Source organism: Hemisphaericaspora subhashii (assembly GCF_019202705.1).
Source record: "Hemisphaericaspora subhashii strain CBS 10753 chromosome Unknown scaffold19, whole genome shotgun sequence".
Classification (NCBI taxonomy): Eukaryota; Fungi; Ascomycota; class Pichiomycetes; order Serinales; family Debaryomycetaceae; genus Hemisphaericaspora; species Hemisphaericaspora subhashii.
This window is the reverse complement of record NW_026057433.1, coordinates 67,605-88,698: the sequence shown is the minus strand read 5'-3', so window position 1 is coordinate 88,698 and position 21,094 is coordinate 67,605. Positions and strand designations below refer to the sequence as shown.

Here is a 21,094-nt window from a genome sequence, read left to right as displayed (position 1 = left end):
ATACATTTATATTACAAAACCTCTATAAAACTAAACTCTTTTACATCCCTATATAATCACTATTTCGAATTAGATTCATCACGACACTCCAACACGTCCAATCTGTCTTGGCTCCATCCTTATGTTCATTCTTATCTTCAATCTTATGTGCAAGTTGTAAACGAGTCACTCTCAGCTCTAGATGGTAGGTGAGATGACCGGGAAAGATTACCTATAGATATAGCCTCGTCTTTCCCTGTTACTTCATCTTGCTCTTTTGCTTTACCATCTTGTTCAATTCCTTCTGTAGGCTTAATTTTAACTTCGTTAGTTTCAGATGGTTCAGGAAAGTCATTTGAAGAGGATGCCATCGTCTTATTTTCATCCAAGGAAGAAACATATGCCTCATCGTTATTTCCCTCTATGACAATATGCAGCTTCAATGATGGAATTTCGAGGGTAACAAATTTGGTTTTTGGTAGATCATCGCTCACGATTCCCGATTCTTCTGATTCTTCTGCTTCCAGCTCTGGCTCTGGCTCTGTAAGTACAGACTCTTCAGTATTCCTGTTAATAGGCTGTACACCAATAACCAACTCGGTAGCAGATTCTAATTGTCCATTTACGGAGTCCACCACGGCTGGCTGGTCAAGTACCTCATTGTCATCTGGTTTCGTTTCTGGTTCATTCGCCCCATTATTTACAGACACTTCAGCATCCTGGCTAACCGTATTTGGAGTCTCTTCTGCCCCTGGCAACTGAGAATAATGGGCTTGGGCTGTTCCATTCTTTGCTTCAATAGTCTCAATATCCTCTTCAGCAACTTGAGCAGCACTTTGTGCTTCTTTTTCTTTTGCTTCATTGGTCTCTTCCTTGTCTCGTGAACATTCTAATACATACTCCCACTCCTTGATTAGATTCAAAGTATGCTGCCACAAATCATCTAACAACAATCCACAACCATACAATTTTCTCATCACAAATCTCAACGAATCCAATTTCATTTCTAGTGATTTGGATTCATTCTGGATATCCTCCAAACTTACACGATATGTATCATGATATTTCTCAAGTGCTTCCAATAGTTCCTGTAAAACGTTTAACTCATTTGTAGGAGGTGCCTTTAATTGCTTCCCTTCTGTAAGAATTACCTTGATTTCATCAAGAGTGACTTGCGATTTCAAAAATGCATTTTTCATATCAGAAGATCCAATTAATATACAGGTTGGACAAATGTACTTATCAACGTTGGTATTGGTCGTATCCTTGACACATGCAACATGATACCATTCATTACATTTATCACATTCAACCATTGTTCCATATTCATATTCACGACAAATACAATAATACCTTGGATAAACTTCTTCTTCTGATGCAAATTTGGCAAGATAAGATGAAGATTCATTATATTTATCTTCATCTGATAAACTGAATTCTGATTTATAAAGAATTTGATACATCTTTTCAACCAATTTCCAATTGATGGTTAGCCTTGGATTCAAAAATTCTAAATCAACGTCTTTACTCAAAGTGGTTACAATTGTTACTTTGTCTAATATCTTCCAAGTATTCGATACCCATTTCTCGGTTTCAGATAATATATCTGTAAACACCAGCGAATTAAATTTCAATCCACTCTCAATAATTGAACTTTGTAATTGCTTCACATCAGCATAAGAATGAATTTCTTCACTTTTCTCAAATGCCACTAACTGTTTTATTAATTTTGAATTTAAATGAAGTCTAGATAGTTCGTTGTAATTACCCATAGATATAAATAATTTCTCTTTGCTAAACCTTTCAGCAAGCTTCTTCAATTCATCTAAATCCAACTCTTCCACAGCGTCATACTTCAAGAATTCAGTAACTTCTCTATCAAATATTTTACTTTTATTGTAAATTTGTTCCACTTCTCCAATAACATCAATATCATTTCCAGACAATATATCCACACCTTCATTAAAGAACATCTTTAGATCATCCAACGTGAAGACTTCCTTTTTGTCTGCATATGGATCAACTCCTTTATCTATCAAGCTATACGTCTTCATCCATTGTAATCTATCTCTAATCCGAATAATAAACTCCAACGATGGAATCTCTAGTCCAAAACTCTCACCTAGGTTAATCAAATCATCAAATTCTTGCAATGATTTATTTCTTCTAGATAACAATAATCTACTTGCCTTATCGAAATTCTCAATTTCATTTTTAAATTCCACAACCTGATCGACTTCCTGACATGTGAAATTCAAAGTTGGGATCCTATCAATTACTTTGAGCAAATCATCTAAACTTGCTTGTGTACCGGCATTCAGTCCATTACTCATACGACGACCGTCATTCCCATTTCTAATACGCTGCTGATGCTTAATTGCTAACAAATTCTGACATTCTTCTATAAAGTGATTGGCATTCCGAATGAAACCTCTCAAGTTCTCAATATATTTCTTGAATAATCCTAGTCTGGCATCATCAACTTTTAGGTTTGTTTGACCCAAGCTTGTCATATAATTTGCTGATTCTATTGAAGAATAGACTTTTTCTCCTTCATTCAACAATAGTTTGTAAGACTTCAATGAAATATCTGAGTTTTCTTCCATCAATGATTCATAATTTTGCATCCAGGATTCATAATCAATGGAATAATTATTCAAAATTTTGGAAAATGCCTTTAATTTCTCATCGGAATAAAACAATTGTAATTCAACATTATATTGATCACCTTCTATAACATTATCTTCTTGATACTTCAAGAAATTCTGCATCGATAACACGAACACTTGCTTAGTCGTCACATCGGTCAAAACAACCTTTGAAGGAAACACATTTGTCAAATCATCATCAGAAATCATATCCGAATCCATAAATGCCTTCTCTTCAATAAGACTTTCCTTCACCTTCAACTTCCTCACTTTGTTTCTCATTTCAATTTCCCTTTGATACAATTCCTCATAAAACCCAGCTATAGATGAATAAACATCAGAATTAAATGTCACAGTATGTCCACTGTCATACATTTGAGCGAGATTAATTAACAATTTAGCAATCAGGAAATTAGGCAAGATAGATTGTTTCGCTAACCAACGTTCACCCTCAAGAGAATATCGTAACCACATCTTCGTAACAAAATTAACTTCTTCCGATAAATTAAATCCAAATGAAATAGTGGACGAATAAGTCTTTGGGAATTTTATAATAATCTCACCAGGTTCTTGGACTGTTGTCGTAAATCGAATACCATTCTCTTGTAAGATTTTCGGATTTATCATTATTTCCTGATTATATTTGAATTTCTTTCTTTGCAAGTCAATCAATTTTTGGAATTGAGAATTTGACTGTTCTAATCGAATATCATCTTTTGTATTTATCATGTTTTCCAATGAGGATAGCAATGCCTCATATTCAATCTCTTCCTGGCCCTTCATGAATTCCATAACTTTGTCTACATCAGGCGAGCCATCATTATTGATATGCAATCTATCATTATATTCGTTAGTCAACTTTTCCAATAACTGCTCAAATTTATCAAATTCCAGTTCTGGGATAAAGTACCATCTCTTGGACGAACCAAAGAAGTGAAAGTTTATCAACTGAGTGAAATGATCCTCACACCTCCAATTCTCAGTCGCAAAAGTCATTCCGATATTCAATCTAGTATTTGTCAATTCCTGATTATTTGCATCATTCTCATATAAGGCTCCAAATAAAGAATTGGGAAGCGTGGGTAAATTATGCAAATTCCAAGGATTTAAGGCGGCTCTGAATATTTTGTCAATGTAGTTATTAGAATTGAATTCTCTCAGTTGAGTTTGATTTCTTGGATTATTCGAAGATGGCGGTTGATTATGGAGTAATCCCGATAATAGTCTTCCATTTCCAGTGCTGTCATTTGTTGATTTTGAAGGTGGTGCATTTATATGAACACTATTCAATGCATTTTTATAGTTGAACAAGTCATCCCCAAGTTGAACAAACCCAGAACCATTAGTGTGGCTTGGAATATCTTGCCCGGCTTCCAATTCAAGTCCATTATTCAAAATCTCGTGAATATTCCTGTTTCCCACAAACCTCCAATATAGCTGTTCTAGCTCACTATGTGTGATTACATTTCTCTCTATAATTGGTCCATTAGCATCATTATGATATGTATTATTAAATTGATTAGAATTATTTTGAATTATAAATTCTTGGAATTTTAAGTCCTTCTCCATAAACTGTCGTAAAGTGTAAATAGACGCAATTTTGGTGTTTGCTTTTAAACGCGAATCATCTTGATATTGTGTTTGATTATCAGTTAGATCCTTAAGTGCATGATTCAATTGTGACTGAGGTAGTATTGGGGAGTCAATGGTGTCATTTGCTCTCTTATTTCGTTTCTTTTCTTCCTGCTTTACTACAAATACATTTGGTTGTTTTAAATCTATTAAATGCGGAGAATTTAACAAAAATCCTTTAGATGACTTGCTTTTGACCGACCTTTTAAAATCTTTGGAAGATCCAATAATTAATGGGGATTCCTGCTCAGTAGATTGCTTAGCTCTTTTATTCAATAAAGAATCATCGGGTTGTACGTTCCTTTTCCCATTCGCTTGAAGTAGCTCTGTAAGGTCGGGTTGTTTGTTTATGTAATCGTATTTCTTTGCACCTAAATACAATTCAAAAGGATATAGTATTCTTTGATAAGATGCCTTTAGTGAACTACTTAAACTAGTCATAATTTTCCCTTTATATCCCAATTCCCTCCCAATTTGGGCCCACAATTTCTTATTTATTACTTCCATAAAGCCACCACGAATAAGCACTGATCTGAACAATTTAAATAAATCAAGAGGTCGTTTATCTATCATTGGAAGCTTGCTTAAATAAAATGGCGTACTTCCACTGGCATTTGCACCCTTTTTATTTAGATCATCGTCAACTTTTAGAAATTCTTGATGTTTATCACTTTGATGGAAATCCAATAATTCTTGATGAAATTGTAATCTCATAGTTAATTCATCATCCAGAGGATTATTCAATAATTTATTAGTTTGAAACCAAAATAAATCGGAATTAATCTGAATGGTGGATTGAAACAAGTCCGTATCTTCTCTGGGTAATCTAACCTTTATAGCTCCATATTTCATTCCAATATCTTGAACACTCTCTATAAAAGCGATTGGATCCTTACTTTGTTCACGATCTAATTGAAAAAATGGAATTGTATTTGGATCTTCCTGGGGTGCTGTTGATGAGCCAGAAGGAACCACTATTATTCGATTGGGTAAATGTTGATAGTCTAATGGGATATTGGCTTTTGTTTTCAGTTGTGGTAAGTTGAATGGATTATAATTAAAGTTGGTTACTTGTCCATTAAAGGAAACTGTTTTATTATTACGAATTAATTGATAAGTTCGTAAATCAGGTACCTTTGAATTATCAAAGAACCTTGGCGTCTTGGGGAAACTAGAAGTCTCTGTTTCTTCTATAAAGAATGACATTTGTGCTCTTTAAAGATTATGTAAAATAAAAAATTACTTCAACTGAATTTCAGGGCTGCCATTTTAAAGGAAGAATCAAAAATTGGTTGGAAAAAATTGATAGTTGGGACAAAACTAATCAATCGATTCTTGAAAGAACTTAAATCATTTATTACCAAATTAGGAAGTTAAAAATAAGCAAGTAAATTCTGCATGCAACCAAGCAAAAAAAAAAAAAGGTTCATCAAATGACGGAGCTCACAACTAATAAAGCTGGCGATGTCAAAATAGGCCGAGAAATAGGTCTATTCACATTCAGGTTTGTCACTTAAGAGTATATCTTGATGTTGTGGCTTGAACTTTAAAAATGTCAACTACATTCAGAGAATCTTTAAGTGGCAATTTGCCAATTTTTTCGCAGCAATTTACAAAAATTTGATAAATATTGTTAGAATGTTCCATTGAACTACAAGGAACTATAAAACCGAATATATAACTTGCCCTAATAATAACAAAGCTGATGGGTTCAGCGAACTAACGAAAAAATAAAAGAGAAGATAGTGACTTCTTGGAACTTCAAAAAATTAAAACACATTAATTGATTTGAATAAAAACGATAAAATAAATACTCTCAAGAATTAAAAGGCTGCGTTTTGTAATTTTTTTAAATGTTCGATAGAAAGGAAAATGTTTGACCGTGGTATATATTTAATGTAGATGGATATCTTACATTAAGGCAGCAATGATGGCAGCTAAACCAGCAGCAGCACCAACAAATGATTTAGCACCGGCACCTTCATAAGCACTGTAAGGTTCTTCTGGAGCAATTGGAGCATAAGTAGATGTAGTGTTAGCATATGGAGGAACGACTTCTTCTGCAACAGGTGGTGCAACTTCTTCCGCAACAGGTGGTGCAACTTCACGAGTTGGTACACCAGCACATTCTTGACAAGGAATAACTTCAGTAACAGTATAGTCGACAGTGGTGTATGAAGTTGGAACGACACACTTTTCGTAAACAGTTAAGGTGGTAGGTTCGGCAACGGCAATGGTCTGTGGTGCACAAACGTCGTACTCGTCACAGATAGTAAGAGTGACGGTGGTTGGGTATGGACAGTAAGTGGTGTAGGCGGTAATAGTGATATCCTTAGTAATGGTGGTAACGTTGGCGAAAGCAGCAGAAGCGGTAGCAACTAAAGCGGAAGCGAATAAGTACTTGGAGAATTGCATTGTAATAGTTTAAAAATTAAAATTTTATATTAACGAAAGTATGGAGTTAGTTTGTAGTGAAGAAAACAGAAATACAAAAAAAAAGAGAGAAGAAAGGAACTGCAGATCCCCAAGTCTTTTTATATACTCAAGTCAGCTCAGTTCATATTAGGAGGACCCAAGAAAGTAACGAATTTTAACGTTCTGTGATACATTTTGCAAGTTGTTAAAAAATAATAAATTATTAGGACTCAAATATTATTTTTTTTTCTTCGCCAAAACAAACAAGAAAATATTTTTTAACTGCAGAGACGAAATTCGGTTACAATTTTTAATGTAACTTTTCGCAAAGGCTTAGTGTACACCTAACCATGATCTTACTGTAACAGTTACAATTGACTCCCCAGGAATTTCATATAAATCTTTGGGAGTACTGAAACGAGAGGGGAATATTACAATGTAAATTGTGAATTCGTGACTTGCCATTGTCAATTGTCACATTGTTTACCTTTTAGAAAACGTACATCTAAGGATAGTTACAAGCAATCCATCAAAATTAAAATGAAATCAGGTACTTGGCATTTTTAGGCGACTGATCAAAAATCAAAAATCAAAACAAACACAAAACAAAATACATGAACAAGCCGTAAAGTTTAATTTTACACAAAACACGAATCGGAGCGATAAGATTATTAAGCATACTTCATGATACCTTCGTCATTGTTCTTGTTCGTTGTTGTTGACGACTAGTGTAAGCGAACATTAAAGGCGATCTTTCAATTTAGAGACAACTTCGTTCTCAGCGTGCAGTTGCAACATAATCTTTTGCACGATTTCGCGTTTGTTTACTTTCCTAATGGAGTAGAGCTCAGTAGTTTTCTGAAGTTCTTGCAGTTCTGCGCAGATCTAGCAAAGTTGATCACCCCCGACCATTACGTTTGTTTATTTTCAATTGAGTGCCAAGCAAAACTTAAAATCTTCTCCGTGAACTTTTTTTTCCAACTTTTCGTGTTCGTGTTGTTGTTTAATCAAATCAGCAATCATGTTTATCCTAGAATTCTTATTAATTAGGAGAAATATAGCTCTTAGAATGGATTCCCGAGAGTTCGAATGTCTTCAGAGATAAGCCACTAGGTATAATGCCTTAGGGTCAAGTTACATAGGTACATTGTGTCGCGGCGCGTGGTTCTACCACTAAAGTCAACGACAGACGGAAATGGGACTTCCTGTAGACAATAGACAAAAAGTGGGTCTGTAGTGCTGTATCCATCTTCCAAGATGAAATTTCAGATATCACTCTTCCGCCTATGCGTGCCAGAAAACTGTTCCGATTTTCTGGGGCTCACACATTATAACTCGTATGTTTTAATTTAGACTATTACCCGAAAATTAAAGTTTTGGCAGCAAGTCAACGCACACCCGGTAGTTGTTACTTTGCGCAAATAATTAATTCCGCCTCCTATATCAATGGAAAGGACCCTAACATCTCCTTCTCAACTGAAGGTTATCTTCCAGTGAATGATACAACTTACAACTGAATTTTAGATTTGTCGCTCATTGATCATCAGAGAACGGCTGCAATTTGGTAAGCCTTGACGAGTACAAACACATAAACAAAGCCAATTTGATATGCATGCGCGATATATGCAATCTATTCGGCAAAAGATCCAAGAATCGATAAGCACAATGAGAAAAAGTATATTTTCTAATAATACTTCTATATCCAAAAAAAGAAAACACATGTCCCGATCTGGCATAGATACTAATAGCCAAAACTATAATCACCTTGAATCCAAGTATTAACCATGGCTAATGCATTTTCCGGCTGATCAAGGGGAACCATGTGACCTGCATCATACACTCTCAAAAATGTAAATGTTTTATAATTCTTAACTTCCCCACCTGCCTTGCTATTTGATCCTTGAGGATACCATGGTTGAGTAGGTTGTTTGGCGAACTTTTTCCCCTTTGAATAATCTAATCGATTTACCCAGGCATAATTTCCGACCCAATTACAAATGTAATCCTTATCTCCCGCATAAATCAATACAGGAATACCCTTTTCTAATAATTCAGCTACATATTGCTGATGTGGTTTTGCTTCATCACCATCCAAAATGAAATTTCTAAATACTTTATCGTCACACGAGGTATAAATGTCAATATTTGAGGCACCAACTGCTTCTTTAACATATTCGAGATTTAAATAATCATCCATGTAATTCATTTCAATATAACAATTTCCACCTTCTTCATCACATGCCTTTCTAATATCGTATGGATTTAAGCCTGTATCTTGATAAGGTTTAAATAACTTAATATCACAATAAAATTGAGCAGGAACACATGTTAATGCTTTGGGGAATTTATAACATAATTTAGTTAATCTTGCACATTTAGGATAATCTTTATCCATTTGAAGACATTGATCTTCAGTCAACACCGATTTATATCCACCTTCACCACATCCCATTGGTCTATAAGATGCCGATTGGACTAAAGGATCAGTAATACCATTTCCAATCAACACTGAAGCTAATTCAAATGATCTATCTTTATTACTTAAAATTTCCGAAGCGAATTTTGGAATATAGTGACCTGCATAAGATTCACCAGCAATATGGAATTTATTCTTTGTGAATTGAGGGAATTTTTGAAAGAACAATTCAAGGAACACATAAACATCTTTAGCCGCAGTAGCAGTATTTCTAACCTGGTCACCACCAGTATAAGAATATCCAACTCCAACAGGTTGATCCAAGAAAATAACTGATGCATTAGAATTCCAGGAATATGGATTATAGACTGGTTGTAAAGTGGCATTAATTGAAGAAGGACCCAATTCAAAGAAAAGTCCAGTGCTTGAAGAACAACCAGGCCCTCCATTCAACCATAAGATGATTGGATCTTTAGCTGGATCATTTCTACTTTCAAAGAACCAATAAAAGAAATGCTTGTCAACACTTTCGATATCTAAATAACCAGTATATTGATTAACAACATCAAGACCGAGAACTTCTGGATGAGTCTTTTTGATACGTAAACGATAATCGGAGTACTTCTCATTTGACAAAGCTTCGAACTGGTTGGTAGAAGCAGGGTTGAATTTCAAAGAATTTGAGAATGATGAGGACGATGATTTAGATTCGTATTGTTTAATCAATTTCATGATTTGACTTGGAGTCAAAGTTTCTTTCATTTCTTGCCATACTGATTGAACTTCATTTGGTAATTCAGAGATACTGCCAAAGATATCGCCTATCTGGTTAACATTATTTTCAAGAACAATTTGGTTTTGATTAGGAAATGAGGCAGCATTGGTTGTGGTTGCACAAGCAAATAACAACCCACCTAGTAATTTTGTAGCTTTCATTGGGGTGAAATATATTCAATTGAACATATAAAAGAGCAAGAAGGAATGAACAATAACTTGTTGGACTTCTTGAAACAATTGGTTCTCTATTAAACGGGGTTTGCTCCTCCACAAAGGGGGGCGTTACCTGATAGGGAAGGTTAGAATTAGCGGGAAGAATGTCGTTCACTAATGTCGCTCGGAAATGTCGTCAAAACGTGATTACTAGCTTTATCCTGACATTCCTTAATCTCAATTCTTCATTTGAGCATCTCATTCATAGTATATATAGATACACAGATAGTATGTATTACAATTTGTAAAAATAACTTAAGAATGGGTTTGTAGAAAGTACCAGAGATGAAGTATGCGCAAAGAAAAGTGGGGTCATGTGACTTCGGCATTTTTTTGATTCGTTTCACACGACCTCTATAACTATATTTAACCACCAAAAAAAAGATTCTTCATTTTTACAACACAAGTTAACATAAGGTAAACAATCCATTTGATTGAAGTGAAAAATTATCTATAAAGGAATCTAGTTAGTTTACTGGACAAACAAATATCTTATACATCACGGGACATTAGTATGAGTATTTCAGGACTAGCACCAGTTACAGGGAATTCTAGAACTATCACAGCAGCAAATGATGGTACTGGAACTTCTGTTTATGCATCACAAGCTTATAATGGATATGGATATGTTGCACCAATAGGATATAATCATAGAGGTATAGATGATGTTGGAAGAATAACCATGTCATTAAAGTCAGGTATTGATTCTGAAGTGAAATGGGCATTAAATTCATTATCAAGAATTTCATTACATCCAAATTTTAATTTAGAACATTCAAGTTTCTTAGGGAGTGAATTAATTAAATATTTTTATAAACCTTTTCAATTAATTGGAGAAAAGAAATATGAACAAGTGACTCAAGATTTATTGACTTTTAGTTTGGATTCATTATTGACTTTAAGAAATCTGGCTCAAGATTTACATAATCAACAATGGTTATCACAAATAAAATCATTTAAAAAGAATGTTCTTGACGCATTAAAATTCTTATCAAATTGGTTTTATCAACCAAATTTCCAAATACCCCAATTGAAACAATATGATAGTCAATTCTCGGAAGCTTTATCTTTTTTGATTGATTTGCTCGAACCTTTAACTTGTTACTATATTGATAATACCAAACATGATCCATTATTCCATGTTTTATTACAAACTTTATTAGCCACTCAGGATAAGACATTATTCGTAACTATACTTAAATGCCTTTCTCATTTATTGATTATTCGCGATAGAAAAAGAAAGGTAAATTCAGATGATGATGAAGAGGTAAAGCATCATTTAGATCAAGTTGTCGAAGAGGAAGAAGTAGATGAGAAAATAACAAACAATTGTATTAATTCACTTAAAGACTCAGATTTGGAACATATTGTTAATGATTTATTGATTAATGATAATGAAATCAACAATGCAGTATTAGAATTCCTTAAAATGTATTTATTTTCTGAAGCATTACATCCAGATTATTCTGCCTCAATCAAAGATTCTCAGAAATATAGACTACAAAAGCTTTTACAATTGAAAACATCTAGAACAGCGTTCCATACATTAGTAAAACAATTGCCTTTACTCACTGTTGCAAATTTACCATTAAACGATCCTTCCAACATCAAACCAATTCCTCAATTGAATTTAACTAGAAGATCAGAATTCCCAGGTGTTCCATCTACGTTACCTGAATTAACTGAAGATTTATACAAGTTAATAATTAGATTTCCGGAACCATTAAGAGCAACCACTTGGTTGCGTTGCTGTTATGAACCATTCGTAGTCTCATCCCCATCAGAAAGCTTTTCTGGAGATGCAGCTGCACCAGGTGAAGTTACTCAGATATCCTTATGGAAAGCTTATGAAAAGCAATTTCAAGAAATCTGGAATTCCCCAACTGGTGAACCAAATCCACAATTTAAACCCCTTTTACCTGCAGTTGATTTTATCAAGAATGTAACTCGTGCATTCCCAAGTTCAGAAGCTATGGTTGTTAATTTACCCGCTCCTGAAGGCAGCAATGAAGCACCTAAGAAGAAATTCATTATTAGAGGTATTCAACCTAGGCAGTTTGCTGTTAATATTGATGTTGCCAATTATGAAGCCTTAAAACCAAATCCAATCAGTTCTGTTAATCCAGTAGAAAATCATAAATTACCAATTGGTCATATAGATGTAGAAAAGTTCAATCATGCAATTGCTGGAGTAGCTGAGGGAATATTAGTCGATGGCTCGGGAGTTACGAAAAAACTGGATATGTTTAATCAAATAAATGAATCAAGTCATGATATTTTGGAATATATTATACATGAAGTCTTGGATGATAGTGAGAATTCTATTGAAGAGAATATTTTTAGGTTATATAATAGTTATTGGTTGCCTGAATTGGTATATGCCAACCCTTCATTAGTTGAAAGTGGAATTATAAATGCCAGTTGGTTGAAGTATTTGATTTAAGAGGAATACTTGCCGAGTAATATATAATATGTATTTTTAGATAAATCATAGTATTCAATAGAATCAGTGTACCAATATGATCAGATTAAGAACATGCACTCCTCACAGGTCGCTCTCATTTACACTTAACTTCTCTGTTTAGAATTTAATTGAGTGGAAACGTTGATTCTTTGACCAGATATTTACAATTTCAACTGTAATACGGCACTACCAATTGCATTAACGGAATTTGAAATTTTTTTTCTGTTACATTGTATGATTTTCAAAGGCTAAAAAACATTCATTTGTAATAATCTACAACTTTCGTATAAACCCAAAGAAGAATCAAGCAACACACAATATGAGTAAAATCAACAGATCAGGACAACTTCCATTGCACGTTCGTCTCACAGATGCCGTCCACAGATTGACTGTATTAGGATTAGTCGGTATTTGTGTCGTAGGTGGAGGTGGTATCATTTTCAATATCTATGCCAATTCCGATTATGCCCCTTGGAATAAGAATAAATTGAAATTCAATGAGGAAGAATATCATGAAACTCGTGAAGCTTCTGAAGCGTCTACAGAAAAGTAAGCTGGGCTTGTTTTGGCTTTTTTGATATATTGGATAAAGGGATTGTTTAGAGATTTAAACATTTGTCAGAACGGGATACATATACGCTTGTACATAGTATTTTTACAGTATCGAGGAATATATATTGATTATTATTTTAATGCTAAAATTGGATTAGTCTTTTGTTTCTTTTCAAGATCATTTACTGGTTTTTGATCTTGCTTTCTCTTTTTGCTCGAGGTTCCTACACCATTCGCTTTGTTATCCTTCTTTAAAGGAATGCTCGAATGGCTCAAACGTAGTTCATTCCTTAAGTATCTATAATTCTTCTCATTGTACAAATCAATATCCTCCTTATTCAAGGGATTAATTATTACAACATCGTAGTCAAAATGAAACTTTTTGGAACAGGTTGGACATCTACTCTCCACGGGCCCCGAGTCCATTTTGATATGCTTATTAAGCTCTTTTAGTCCTTTATGTGACATTACACAGCCACAAGGTCGAAGATATACATATTCCACTTTAGTAGTCTTCAGTTCTTTTGTAATAGGACATTCAATATTGTGCTCTCCTTGCGCGGTTTCGGTCCATTTTATGTATACGGGACAAAGGTCTTTCAAGGACTTTACATATTTGAATGAAGGCCTTATTTTAGATTTATCAGTTTTAGACTCGAGTAAATACTCAATAATCTTCTCTTTGAGGTATAACCGACCTTTATAATCACCTACTATAGGGTCATTTGATTTTGTATATAACGGCAACGATGAGATGGCACAGCTTTTCAATAATGTTTCTTCGTTATCGTCTCCTTTCTGCTTGAAAGAAGATACCAGATTGGAATGGAGTGATAAAATATCTTGTCTCTTTGCGATAGTTCCTCCGTCGGCTCCCATTATTTAGATTTGTGTATGTCTACGGTACTGACATTACTGTTATCTCACCAACAAGAATCAAAGATCTCACTAAGCAAAAAAAATATGATTGAAAAATTGTCCATCAAGATATTCATAGTTAATTCCAACCACACATATCCTTGATCCATCCTCCCTATAACAAACTCACATAATGGCAGCACAACAGACAAAGATTGACTTGAACCAACTCGCTCCTCAACAATTACTTGAATTTCGTAAAAACATAGACCAAGAAGTAACGCATTTCACTCAATCCCTTCAAGCTTTACAAACCGCACAATCCAAATTGAAAGATTGTATATCAAGTGTGGACAATATGGAAAAATCCAAATCTGAACAATTATTAGTACCATTGACTAGTTCTTTGTATATACCAGGTAAAGCAGTAAAAGATAGTTCATATTTAGTTGATATTGGTACTGGTTATTATGTGGAAAAGGAAGCAAAAGATGCTAAATTGGTTTATGAAGCTAAGATTAAGAAATTAGATGAAGATGCAAAGAAATTGAAAGATATCTTGGTTCAAAAGAATGAATTGTTGAATGGTATTAACATGATCTTAAGAAGGAAAGTAATTGAAATGGAAAAGCAAGAGCAACAAAAATAGAAATCATAAATAATATAATTCGTTACGTGATAATACATAATAGACATAAAGTACGACATTACTCAGCAACATCTTCTAAGTCCTCATATTGCTTATTATATATGAATGGTTCCAGGAAAACACTTCTTAGATTCTTTAACTTACTAGGTCCAAACCCAGGTATATTCCCTAAACCATTCTCAGAATCATCTCTACAACTCTCCAACACCATATTCTTCACCGACTTACAATTCGCCATCATATTCGAAACATCCGTCTTATTCACCAGTCGAATCCCCGTAAACGCTTCCACTACACTCGAAGTAAAATTTACCCCTCTAACTCCCTTAATATTCTGACGCGACTTGGCAGGTGCATTATCCAATTGTTTGGCCATTGCAATATAATTACCCGCCTCTTCAAATGACCATGCTAAAACCATTGATAAATCATGCTTGATGCAAAAATCCAGTAATTTTCGAATCACTTCTTGATGTGAATCTATATCCACCACTACCAATAATATCCTCAACGCGTTATCAGCTCGATTCCCACTCAGAATCAGTACCGACGTACCCTTATTTAGTTTCTTTAGACGGGTCCATATATATTCCGGTCTCAATTTATAATATTTTAGTGAAAGGAATAGAATCTGAAATGTGGGACTGATATAATAATCAGATAAGATTTCTGAATCAAACTTATGAGGGGTGAATTTCATCATTGAATCTTTTAATAATGGATTCCCCGTTTGTGATTTATTAACCAATACTTCAGATGGAGCTAATGAACGCGATTGGGTTGGGCCAGTTGAAGATCGAACGGGTTCAGTTGTAACTCTTGCCGCGGGTGGTGTCGGGGATTGACTGGGCCGTATTGGTTCTGCAGTGCTTTCCATTAAAGTTGTCCTAGTGCTGCTGATTGCTGATTTTGCTGGCTGACTTTGTACTAATGGGAAGACTGGCTGTGGAGGATGGGGTGGACGCGTTTCGATTGTTGCTGGAGGTGGTTGATCTATACTGGAAGATGGAGGTTGAGTTTCAGTAGTCTGATCATCACCTCCATATTCTTCACGCATTCGCTTGACCCCAGCAAGTATACTAGCGAACGACGAGGCATCAATATCATTTGACTCTTCCTTGTTTTTTGATTCGCTCATTGTGTTTGAAAGAAAGGTTGATAGATATTGAGATGAGTGTTCTTGCCAGTGCGAAATTCTGAAGATTTAAGAACAGGCGCGCTACTTCTGCCAAGCCAAGCATGAATCATAACCAAACTTTTCTCATGTCAACAACCTTCTGAATAAAAAATAAAGTTTGTAACAAACTAAAACATCTCCAGGTTTCGTAATGAGACAAAGCATTGGGATCTTCAATACGTCATCTCTTGTGTGGAGTCCAAGGTCTCTTAGATGGTGGCTGAAACATTTTGGAGCTGAAAAATAGCGAGGCGCCGGTACCGGCCAGAATTAATGCTACTAAAAATAATCACACCATTATATAAGACGAACCCAAATTTGCAACAAAGGAGAAATAGTCATCTAACTTACATAACAAAGACAAAATGGCAACTTATTCAGCTCATAACTTTAACAGTCAACACTATGACGACTCCAGACCAAACTATCCGGAACAGTATTATCAAGCATTGATGAAATATCATTCGCAGAAGGGTGATAATCAACTTGCTGTTGATATTGGATGTGGATCAGGATTTGTTGCATTTAAATTATTGGACTATTTCAAACATGTAATTGGAACCGATCCATCAACCACCATGATTACTCAATGTAAGAATAGCACTTCTGAAACTGAACAGAAAAGAATTGAGTTTTTGATTGGGACTGGTGAACAGCATCCACCCAAAATTGAATCGAATTCAGTTGATTTAATCACTGGTGGAGAGTGCTGTCATTGGGTGAACCACGAAAGGTTCTTCCAAGAGTCTTATCGAGTTTTGAAACCAAATGGGACTTTAGGGTATTGGTTTTATAAAGATCCTGTATTTGTCGGTTATCCAAAAGCAAATGAAATTTATACTAATTATACATATAATTCTTCATATGATGTTAACCCAAATGATGATTTCGAAAGATATATGGGTCCTTATTATCAACAACCAGGACATGATTACTTAAGAACATTAATGAAAGAGATCGAAGTACCAGCTGATAAGTTTTACGACATTACACGACATGAATACGTCAGTGATAGGGATGGTGTGCCAACAAGTTCAGAAGATCCATTTGTTACAAAGACACCGTTGTTTATATCAAAGAAAATCACAATGAAGTGGTTTTTGAATTATGTTAAGAGTTGGAGTGCATATCATAATTGGATGGATGAACATGGTGATAAATATGATATTGCGGAAAAATTCACTGAAGAGATTAAGCAAGCTATGGGTTGGGATGATAACACTGTTGTTGAAGTCATTTGGGACACTGTCTACACCTTTGCAAGAAAGAGATAATAGTTTAGAAAAACCACAACGCCTTGAATCGTTAGCGTAGTTATAACAAAGAAGTATGAGCTAGTTAAAGAAATATAAATTCGTTCTAAAATTCTTCTTGTACCCCCGTCTTGTAAATGAATTCATTGTAAATAATTGCAGCCATTAAATTCAAATCGTTGCAAAAAAAAACTCTCAGAAAGCCTTAGTAAAACTTACAAAGGAAAGACTGAAACCTCTGTGTGAGCATCATAGTACTTTTTTTTGACATGACTGACATGTTACCAAAGCATACTTATTTGTTGACAGATCGTCTAAACAATCAAATATGGTCCAAATGATCATTTGGTTCCACTTTATGATAGGACTTGTAAAATGAGATCACCAATAATTCCTTGACCGCAAAAAGAAACAATAGATAGAATGAACATACAATCAGAGTTTTTGTAGAATTAGCTAAGAAAATAAGAGAATATTCTAGTGTTCTGACTAATGATTGTTCTTAAACGGCGGTGATACTAACTATCTGCTTAAGCCATCGGATAAAGAAATTAGGATTTTATATCACGTGATCGGATTTAGTAATAAATTTGTAAATTTAAATTTTTTAGATTTGTTGAATCTCCGAAGATGACGTAAAAAATAAACTTCCTTTTTTATTTTAATTTAGTAAAGATTTAGTAACTGACATCTAATCCAATAATATAAGTAACATTGATAATCCTTATGTAAAAATATTACAATTTTTTAGTGATTCTTTCTAATTACAAATCACTAAACCCATAAAATCCACAACCTTCTAGAAGGATTGACTTGACAAAGTATAAATATATGAACTTTCCACCATTTTCAATCTGGATTGTAATTTTTGTATTCCCAATAGTAGTTTTATCAAAAACCAACATCATTAACTCAAACAACAAAAAACTTACAAACAATAACAAAATGGCCGCTAGATCAATTGCGAAGATAGTCACTGCTAGACAACAAGCCGAAGGTGTCGGAGCTACCGTTAGAAGATCAATTGGTGTTATCAACCAACGTAAATACAATCCATTCTTAATGTTTGATCATTTCTCAAGTGCAGGTACCAATGGATTCCCAGAACATCCTCATAGAGGACAAGAGACAATTACATTAATTTTACACGGTGCTATTGCTCATGAAGATTTCACTGGTTCAAAGGGGATTCTTTATCCTGGTGATTTACAATTCATGACTGCTGGTAGAGGGGTTGTACATTCAGAAATGCCAGTTCCTAATAAGGATGGATCTCCAACTGTTGGTTTACAATTATGGGTCGATTTACCAAATCATTTGAAAGATGTCGAACCAAGATATAGAGATTTAAGAGCTTGGGAGATTCCAGAAGTTGTGACTGATAATGATAGAGTTACCATTAAGGTTATTTCTGGAACTAGTCACGGAGTTGAATCAGTTAAAGAATTGGCTTATACTCCAGTTAATTATTATTATTATAGAGTTAAAGCCGGTGGTTCTTTCAAACAAGAATTACAAGAAGGATTTAACTATTTCTTATATGTTTTAAACGGTAAGAATTTAGTCTTGAATAATGACACTAAGATTGATCAATATCAAAATGTCTTCTTTGAAGAAGAAGGCGGTTATATTACCGGTAAGAATACTGCCACTGAAGACAATGAGGAAACTGAAGTTCAATTTGTCTTGGTTGGTGGTAAGAAATTAGATCAAGATGTTGTTCAATATGGTCCATTTGTAGCTGCTACCAATGAAGGTATCCAAAAAGCAATTATGGATTATCAGTATGCTAGAAATGGATTTGATAATGTAAGAACCTGGAGAACTTTAATTAGTAATGGTGTTACTGATGAAATGATTCAAGGTCCATTAAATGGTAGTCTTGAAAAGAGAGAACAAATGCGTAAAGAATTTTTAGCATTGAAAGCAGGTGGAGGTGTAGCAAAAGATGAGCTTTAAATACAGTGATAGTTGTTGATTGGTTTTCAGTTCTTTTTTCAAAACATTAAAATAAAATATTATAACTTTTTAAATACCTTTGGATTTTGATATAATTATATATAGAATTTTATCGTTGTTTATGTACAATATTAATAATACTTATAAAACTTATTCTTTAATCTTTTATTGTCCTTAGCTTTCCTCTGTATATTCCTGTAGACGCGATTTGTAATTCCTTTGTTACGCGTAATTGGAAAATGTAATAATCACGGAAAAATAAAAAAAATCTGAAATCTCTTCTTTGTAGAAATATTGCTGTCAAATTCAGACTAAGAACTAACAAGGATATGACGATGAGTTCATCTCAAAGAGAAGTAGAATATCTAGCCAATGAAATAATCCAAAATGAAAGACCAGTTACGTATCATAAATTCTCACGTGCTTTGAGTATACCGATAAATCAAGCCAAATTAATTTTGTATGAATATTATCAAAAGAATGCTGACAAATTAACTGCATCTTTCTTGATCACCGGGATTACACCATCTGGGGATAGATTGATTAAATTATCAGAAGATGAATCTACATTGGAAAACGATATGCAAAAATTCGAAACCATACTTACAATTCATATCTATTGTATCAATTCAAAGGTGTTAAAATTTACCTATAGTGACATTGCATTAGAAGAAAAGAGATTCGCAAGTGATCATACCAAAATCAAAGAATATGAAAGAAATGGAATGATTGCAGGACCACCCATAACAATCAAAGATGTTAAGGTTACCAAAAACATCCCATCATCACCAGTTGCCCCAGCACCAGTAGCTAAAAGAAGAACAACCGAAACCAAATTAGCCGCGACAGCCACAACGACGAAACCTGCAACCACATCTTCGTCATATGTATCAAGAAAACAACAACAACAGGAAGAACAGCCAGCGGCTAGGACAAAGACCTTAATGTCAAATTATACCTCCCGTAAATCCGAGCCTGAAAAAACATCTCCCCCTAGAAAAAGAGCAGCTACAGAACCCGCTAAACAACAATTTGAATATAAATCGAGAAAGAAAACGGCTAATGAACCAAGGGAACGAGTCATATTTGCTGATCATGACGATGCTGACAACGTGAATGACAAAGATGAAGACCACGAGCCAGAATCGGGATCGCGTCAAACTAAAATCAACACATCCGCGCTTGAAAAACTCTTCGAATCGGATTTTAGCGACGATGATAACGACAATGATGTAGCTATGGAAACCCCCGAGCCCGAAAAGGAAAAAGAACAACCAATTTTGATTTCTGAAGATTCAGAACCCGAACCACACAAAGAAACATCTCCTATAGTTGCAGATATCGAACCTGAATCAATCCCAATCGAGGAAGAAGACCAACTGCAAGTGGAAGAAGAAGAACAGGAAACAATGGAGAAGAAAATAGATGACGACGGTTACATCACAACAGTCAGAAAAGGGAGACCTGCAACTAAACCAAATGCTGCTGGTGGTGCAAATAAAAGACAAAGAGCAACTACCCCAACTTCGGGAGGCGTTGGTAAGGGTGGATCATCACATGGAAAGAAAAAAGCACAAGCTTCGCTTATGAGTTTTTTTCAAAAGAAATAAGTTGGAAAAACAATGGGAGATGTTGTTGCGTTTGTTTTGAATTTGGACCAAATCGTGTTTTGTGGTGTGTGAAAACAATACGCGAGGTTGAGAGAATTATAGAAGACGAATTGTTTCGATAATTCACCTGAACAATATGTATGTATAATATAGTTACCTAAGTAGTATAAAACGACAAGAAAAATCAGTTTGAAATATTACAATGGTTAATTGATATTGTAGAGAATTGTAGTGAGAAGATAGATGACTGACTATTGAGTGTTTATACCAAGCTATCTTTGTAGAAGTAATTTTTTCTTTATTATAATTTGGTCAATCCAAATAGTCATCTCTTTACAAACACTTACCTTTGGCTTATATTCTCTTGTAGATCTCCAAACCATCGTTATCACACCTATGTTGTTGGCAGCCTTGTCGACTACTCGTACAAATCGCACAGATTTTGCAATTTCAAAATTGGGAAAAAAACTTTCTGTTTTAGGCAAATTCCCT

General features: G+C 34.6%; 11 protein-coding genes across 11 annotated transcripts; 6 read left to right on the top strand and 5 right to left on the bottom strand. All coding sequences in view use genetic code 12, as the record gives it.

Annotated features, from left to right (window-relative positions):
- Positions 1–143: 143 nt before the first annotated feature.
- Positions 144–5,465, bottom strand: J8A68_005430 (uncharacterized protein; the record flags this gene model as incomplete). Its single annotated transcript, XM_049409495.1, has 1 exon — positions 144–5,465. The coding sequence occupies one exon, from the start codon at positions 5,463–5,465 to the stop codon at positions 144–146; it is 5,322 nt and encodes a 1,773-aa protein (XP_049261291.1).
- Positions 5,466–6,170: 705 nt separating this feature from the next.
- On the bottom strand, positions 6,171–6,674 carry PGA26 (Pga26p; the record flags this gene model as incomplete). Its single annotated transcript, XM_049409494.1, has 1 exon — positions 6,171–6,674. One exon carries the CDS (start codon positions 6,672–6,674, stop codon positions 6,171–6,173), a length of 504 nt encoding a protein of 167 aa, XP_049261290.1.
- A 1,741-nt stretch (positions 6,675–8,415) lies between these two features.
- PRC3 (carboxypeptidase C) lies at positions 8,416–10,026 on the bottom strand (the record flags this gene model as incomplete). The annotated part of the gene is made up of 1 exon (XM_049409493.1): positions 8,416–10,026. One exon carries the CDS (start codon positions 10,024–10,026, stop codon positions 8,416–8,418), a length of 1,611 nt encoding a protein of 536 aa, XP_049261289.1.
- Positions 10,027–10,594: 568 nt separating this feature from the next.
- Positions 10,595–12,523, top strand: J8A68_005427 (uncharacterized protein; the record flags this gene model as incomplete). Its single annotated transcript, XM_049409492.1, has 1 exon — positions 10,595–12,523. The coding sequence occupies one exon, from the start codon at positions 10,595–10,597 to the stop codon at positions 12,521–12,523; it is 1,929 nt and encodes a 642-aa protein (XP_049261288.1).
- Positions 12,524–12,863: 340 nt separating this feature from the next.
- J8A68_005426 (uncharacterized protein) lies at positions 12,864–13,097 on the top strand (the record flags this gene model as incomplete). Its single annotated transcript, XM_049409491.1, has 1 exon — positions 12,864–13,097. The coding sequence occupies one exon, from the start codon at positions 12,864–12,866 to the stop codon at positions 13,095–13,097; it is 234 nt and encodes a 77-aa protein (XP_049261287.1).
- Positions 13,098–13,228: 131 nt separating this feature from the next.
- J8A68_005425 (uncharacterized protein) lies at positions 13,229–13,975 on the bottom strand (the record flags this gene model as incomplete). Its single annotated transcript, XM_049409490.1, has 1 exon — positions 13,229–13,975. One exon carries the CDS (start codon positions 13,973–13,975, stop codon positions 13,229–13,231), a length of 747 nt encoding a protein of 248 aa, XP_049261286.1.
- Positions 13,976–14,147: 172 nt separating this feature from the next.
- GIM5 (Gim5p) lies at positions 14,148–14,603 on the top strand (the record flags this gene model as incomplete). The annotated part of the gene is made up of 1 exon (XM_049409489.1): positions 14,148–14,603. The coding sequence occupies one exon, from the start codon at positions 14,148–14,150 to the stop codon at positions 14,601–14,603; it is 456 nt and encodes a 151-aa protein (XP_049261285.1).
- Positions 14,604–14,661: 58 nt separating this feature from the next.
- On the bottom strand, positions 14,662–15,741 carry RAD10 (Rad10p; the record flags this gene model as incomplete). Its single annotated transcript, XM_049409488.1, has 1 exon — positions 14,662–15,741. One exon carries the CDS (start codon positions 15,739–15,741, stop codon positions 14,662–14,664), a length of 1,080 nt encoding a protein of 359 aa, XP_049261284.1.
- A 404-nt stretch (positions 15,742–16,145) lies between these two features.
- On the top strand, positions 16,146–17,054 carry J8A68_005422 (uncharacterized protein; the record flags this gene model as incomplete). Its single annotated transcript, XM_049409487.1, has 1 exon — positions 16,146–17,054. The coding sequence occupies one exon, from the start codon at positions 16,146–16,148 to the stop codon at positions 17,052–17,054; it is 909 nt and encodes a 302-aa protein (XP_049261283.1).
- Positions 17,055–17,978: 924 nt separating this feature from the next.
- J8A68_005421 (pirin family protein) lies at positions 17,979–18,992 on the top strand (the record flags this gene model as incomplete). The annotated part of the gene is made up of 1 exon (XM_049409486.1): positions 17,979–18,992. The coding sequence occupies one exon, from the start codon at positions 17,979–17,981 to the stop codon at positions 18,990–18,992; it is 1,014 nt and encodes a 337-aa protein (XP_049261282.1).
- A 329-nt stretch (positions 18,993–19,321) lies between these two features.
- Positions 19,322–20,602, top strand: POL32 (DNA polymerase delta subunit; the record flags this gene model as incomplete). Its single annotated transcript, XM_049409484.1, has 1 exon — positions 19,322–20,602. One exon carries the CDS (start codon positions 19,322–19,324, stop codon positions 20,600–20,602), a length of 1,281 nt encoding a protein of 426 aa, XP_049261281.1.
- Between the last annotated feature and the right edge of the window lie 492 nt (positions 20,603–21,094).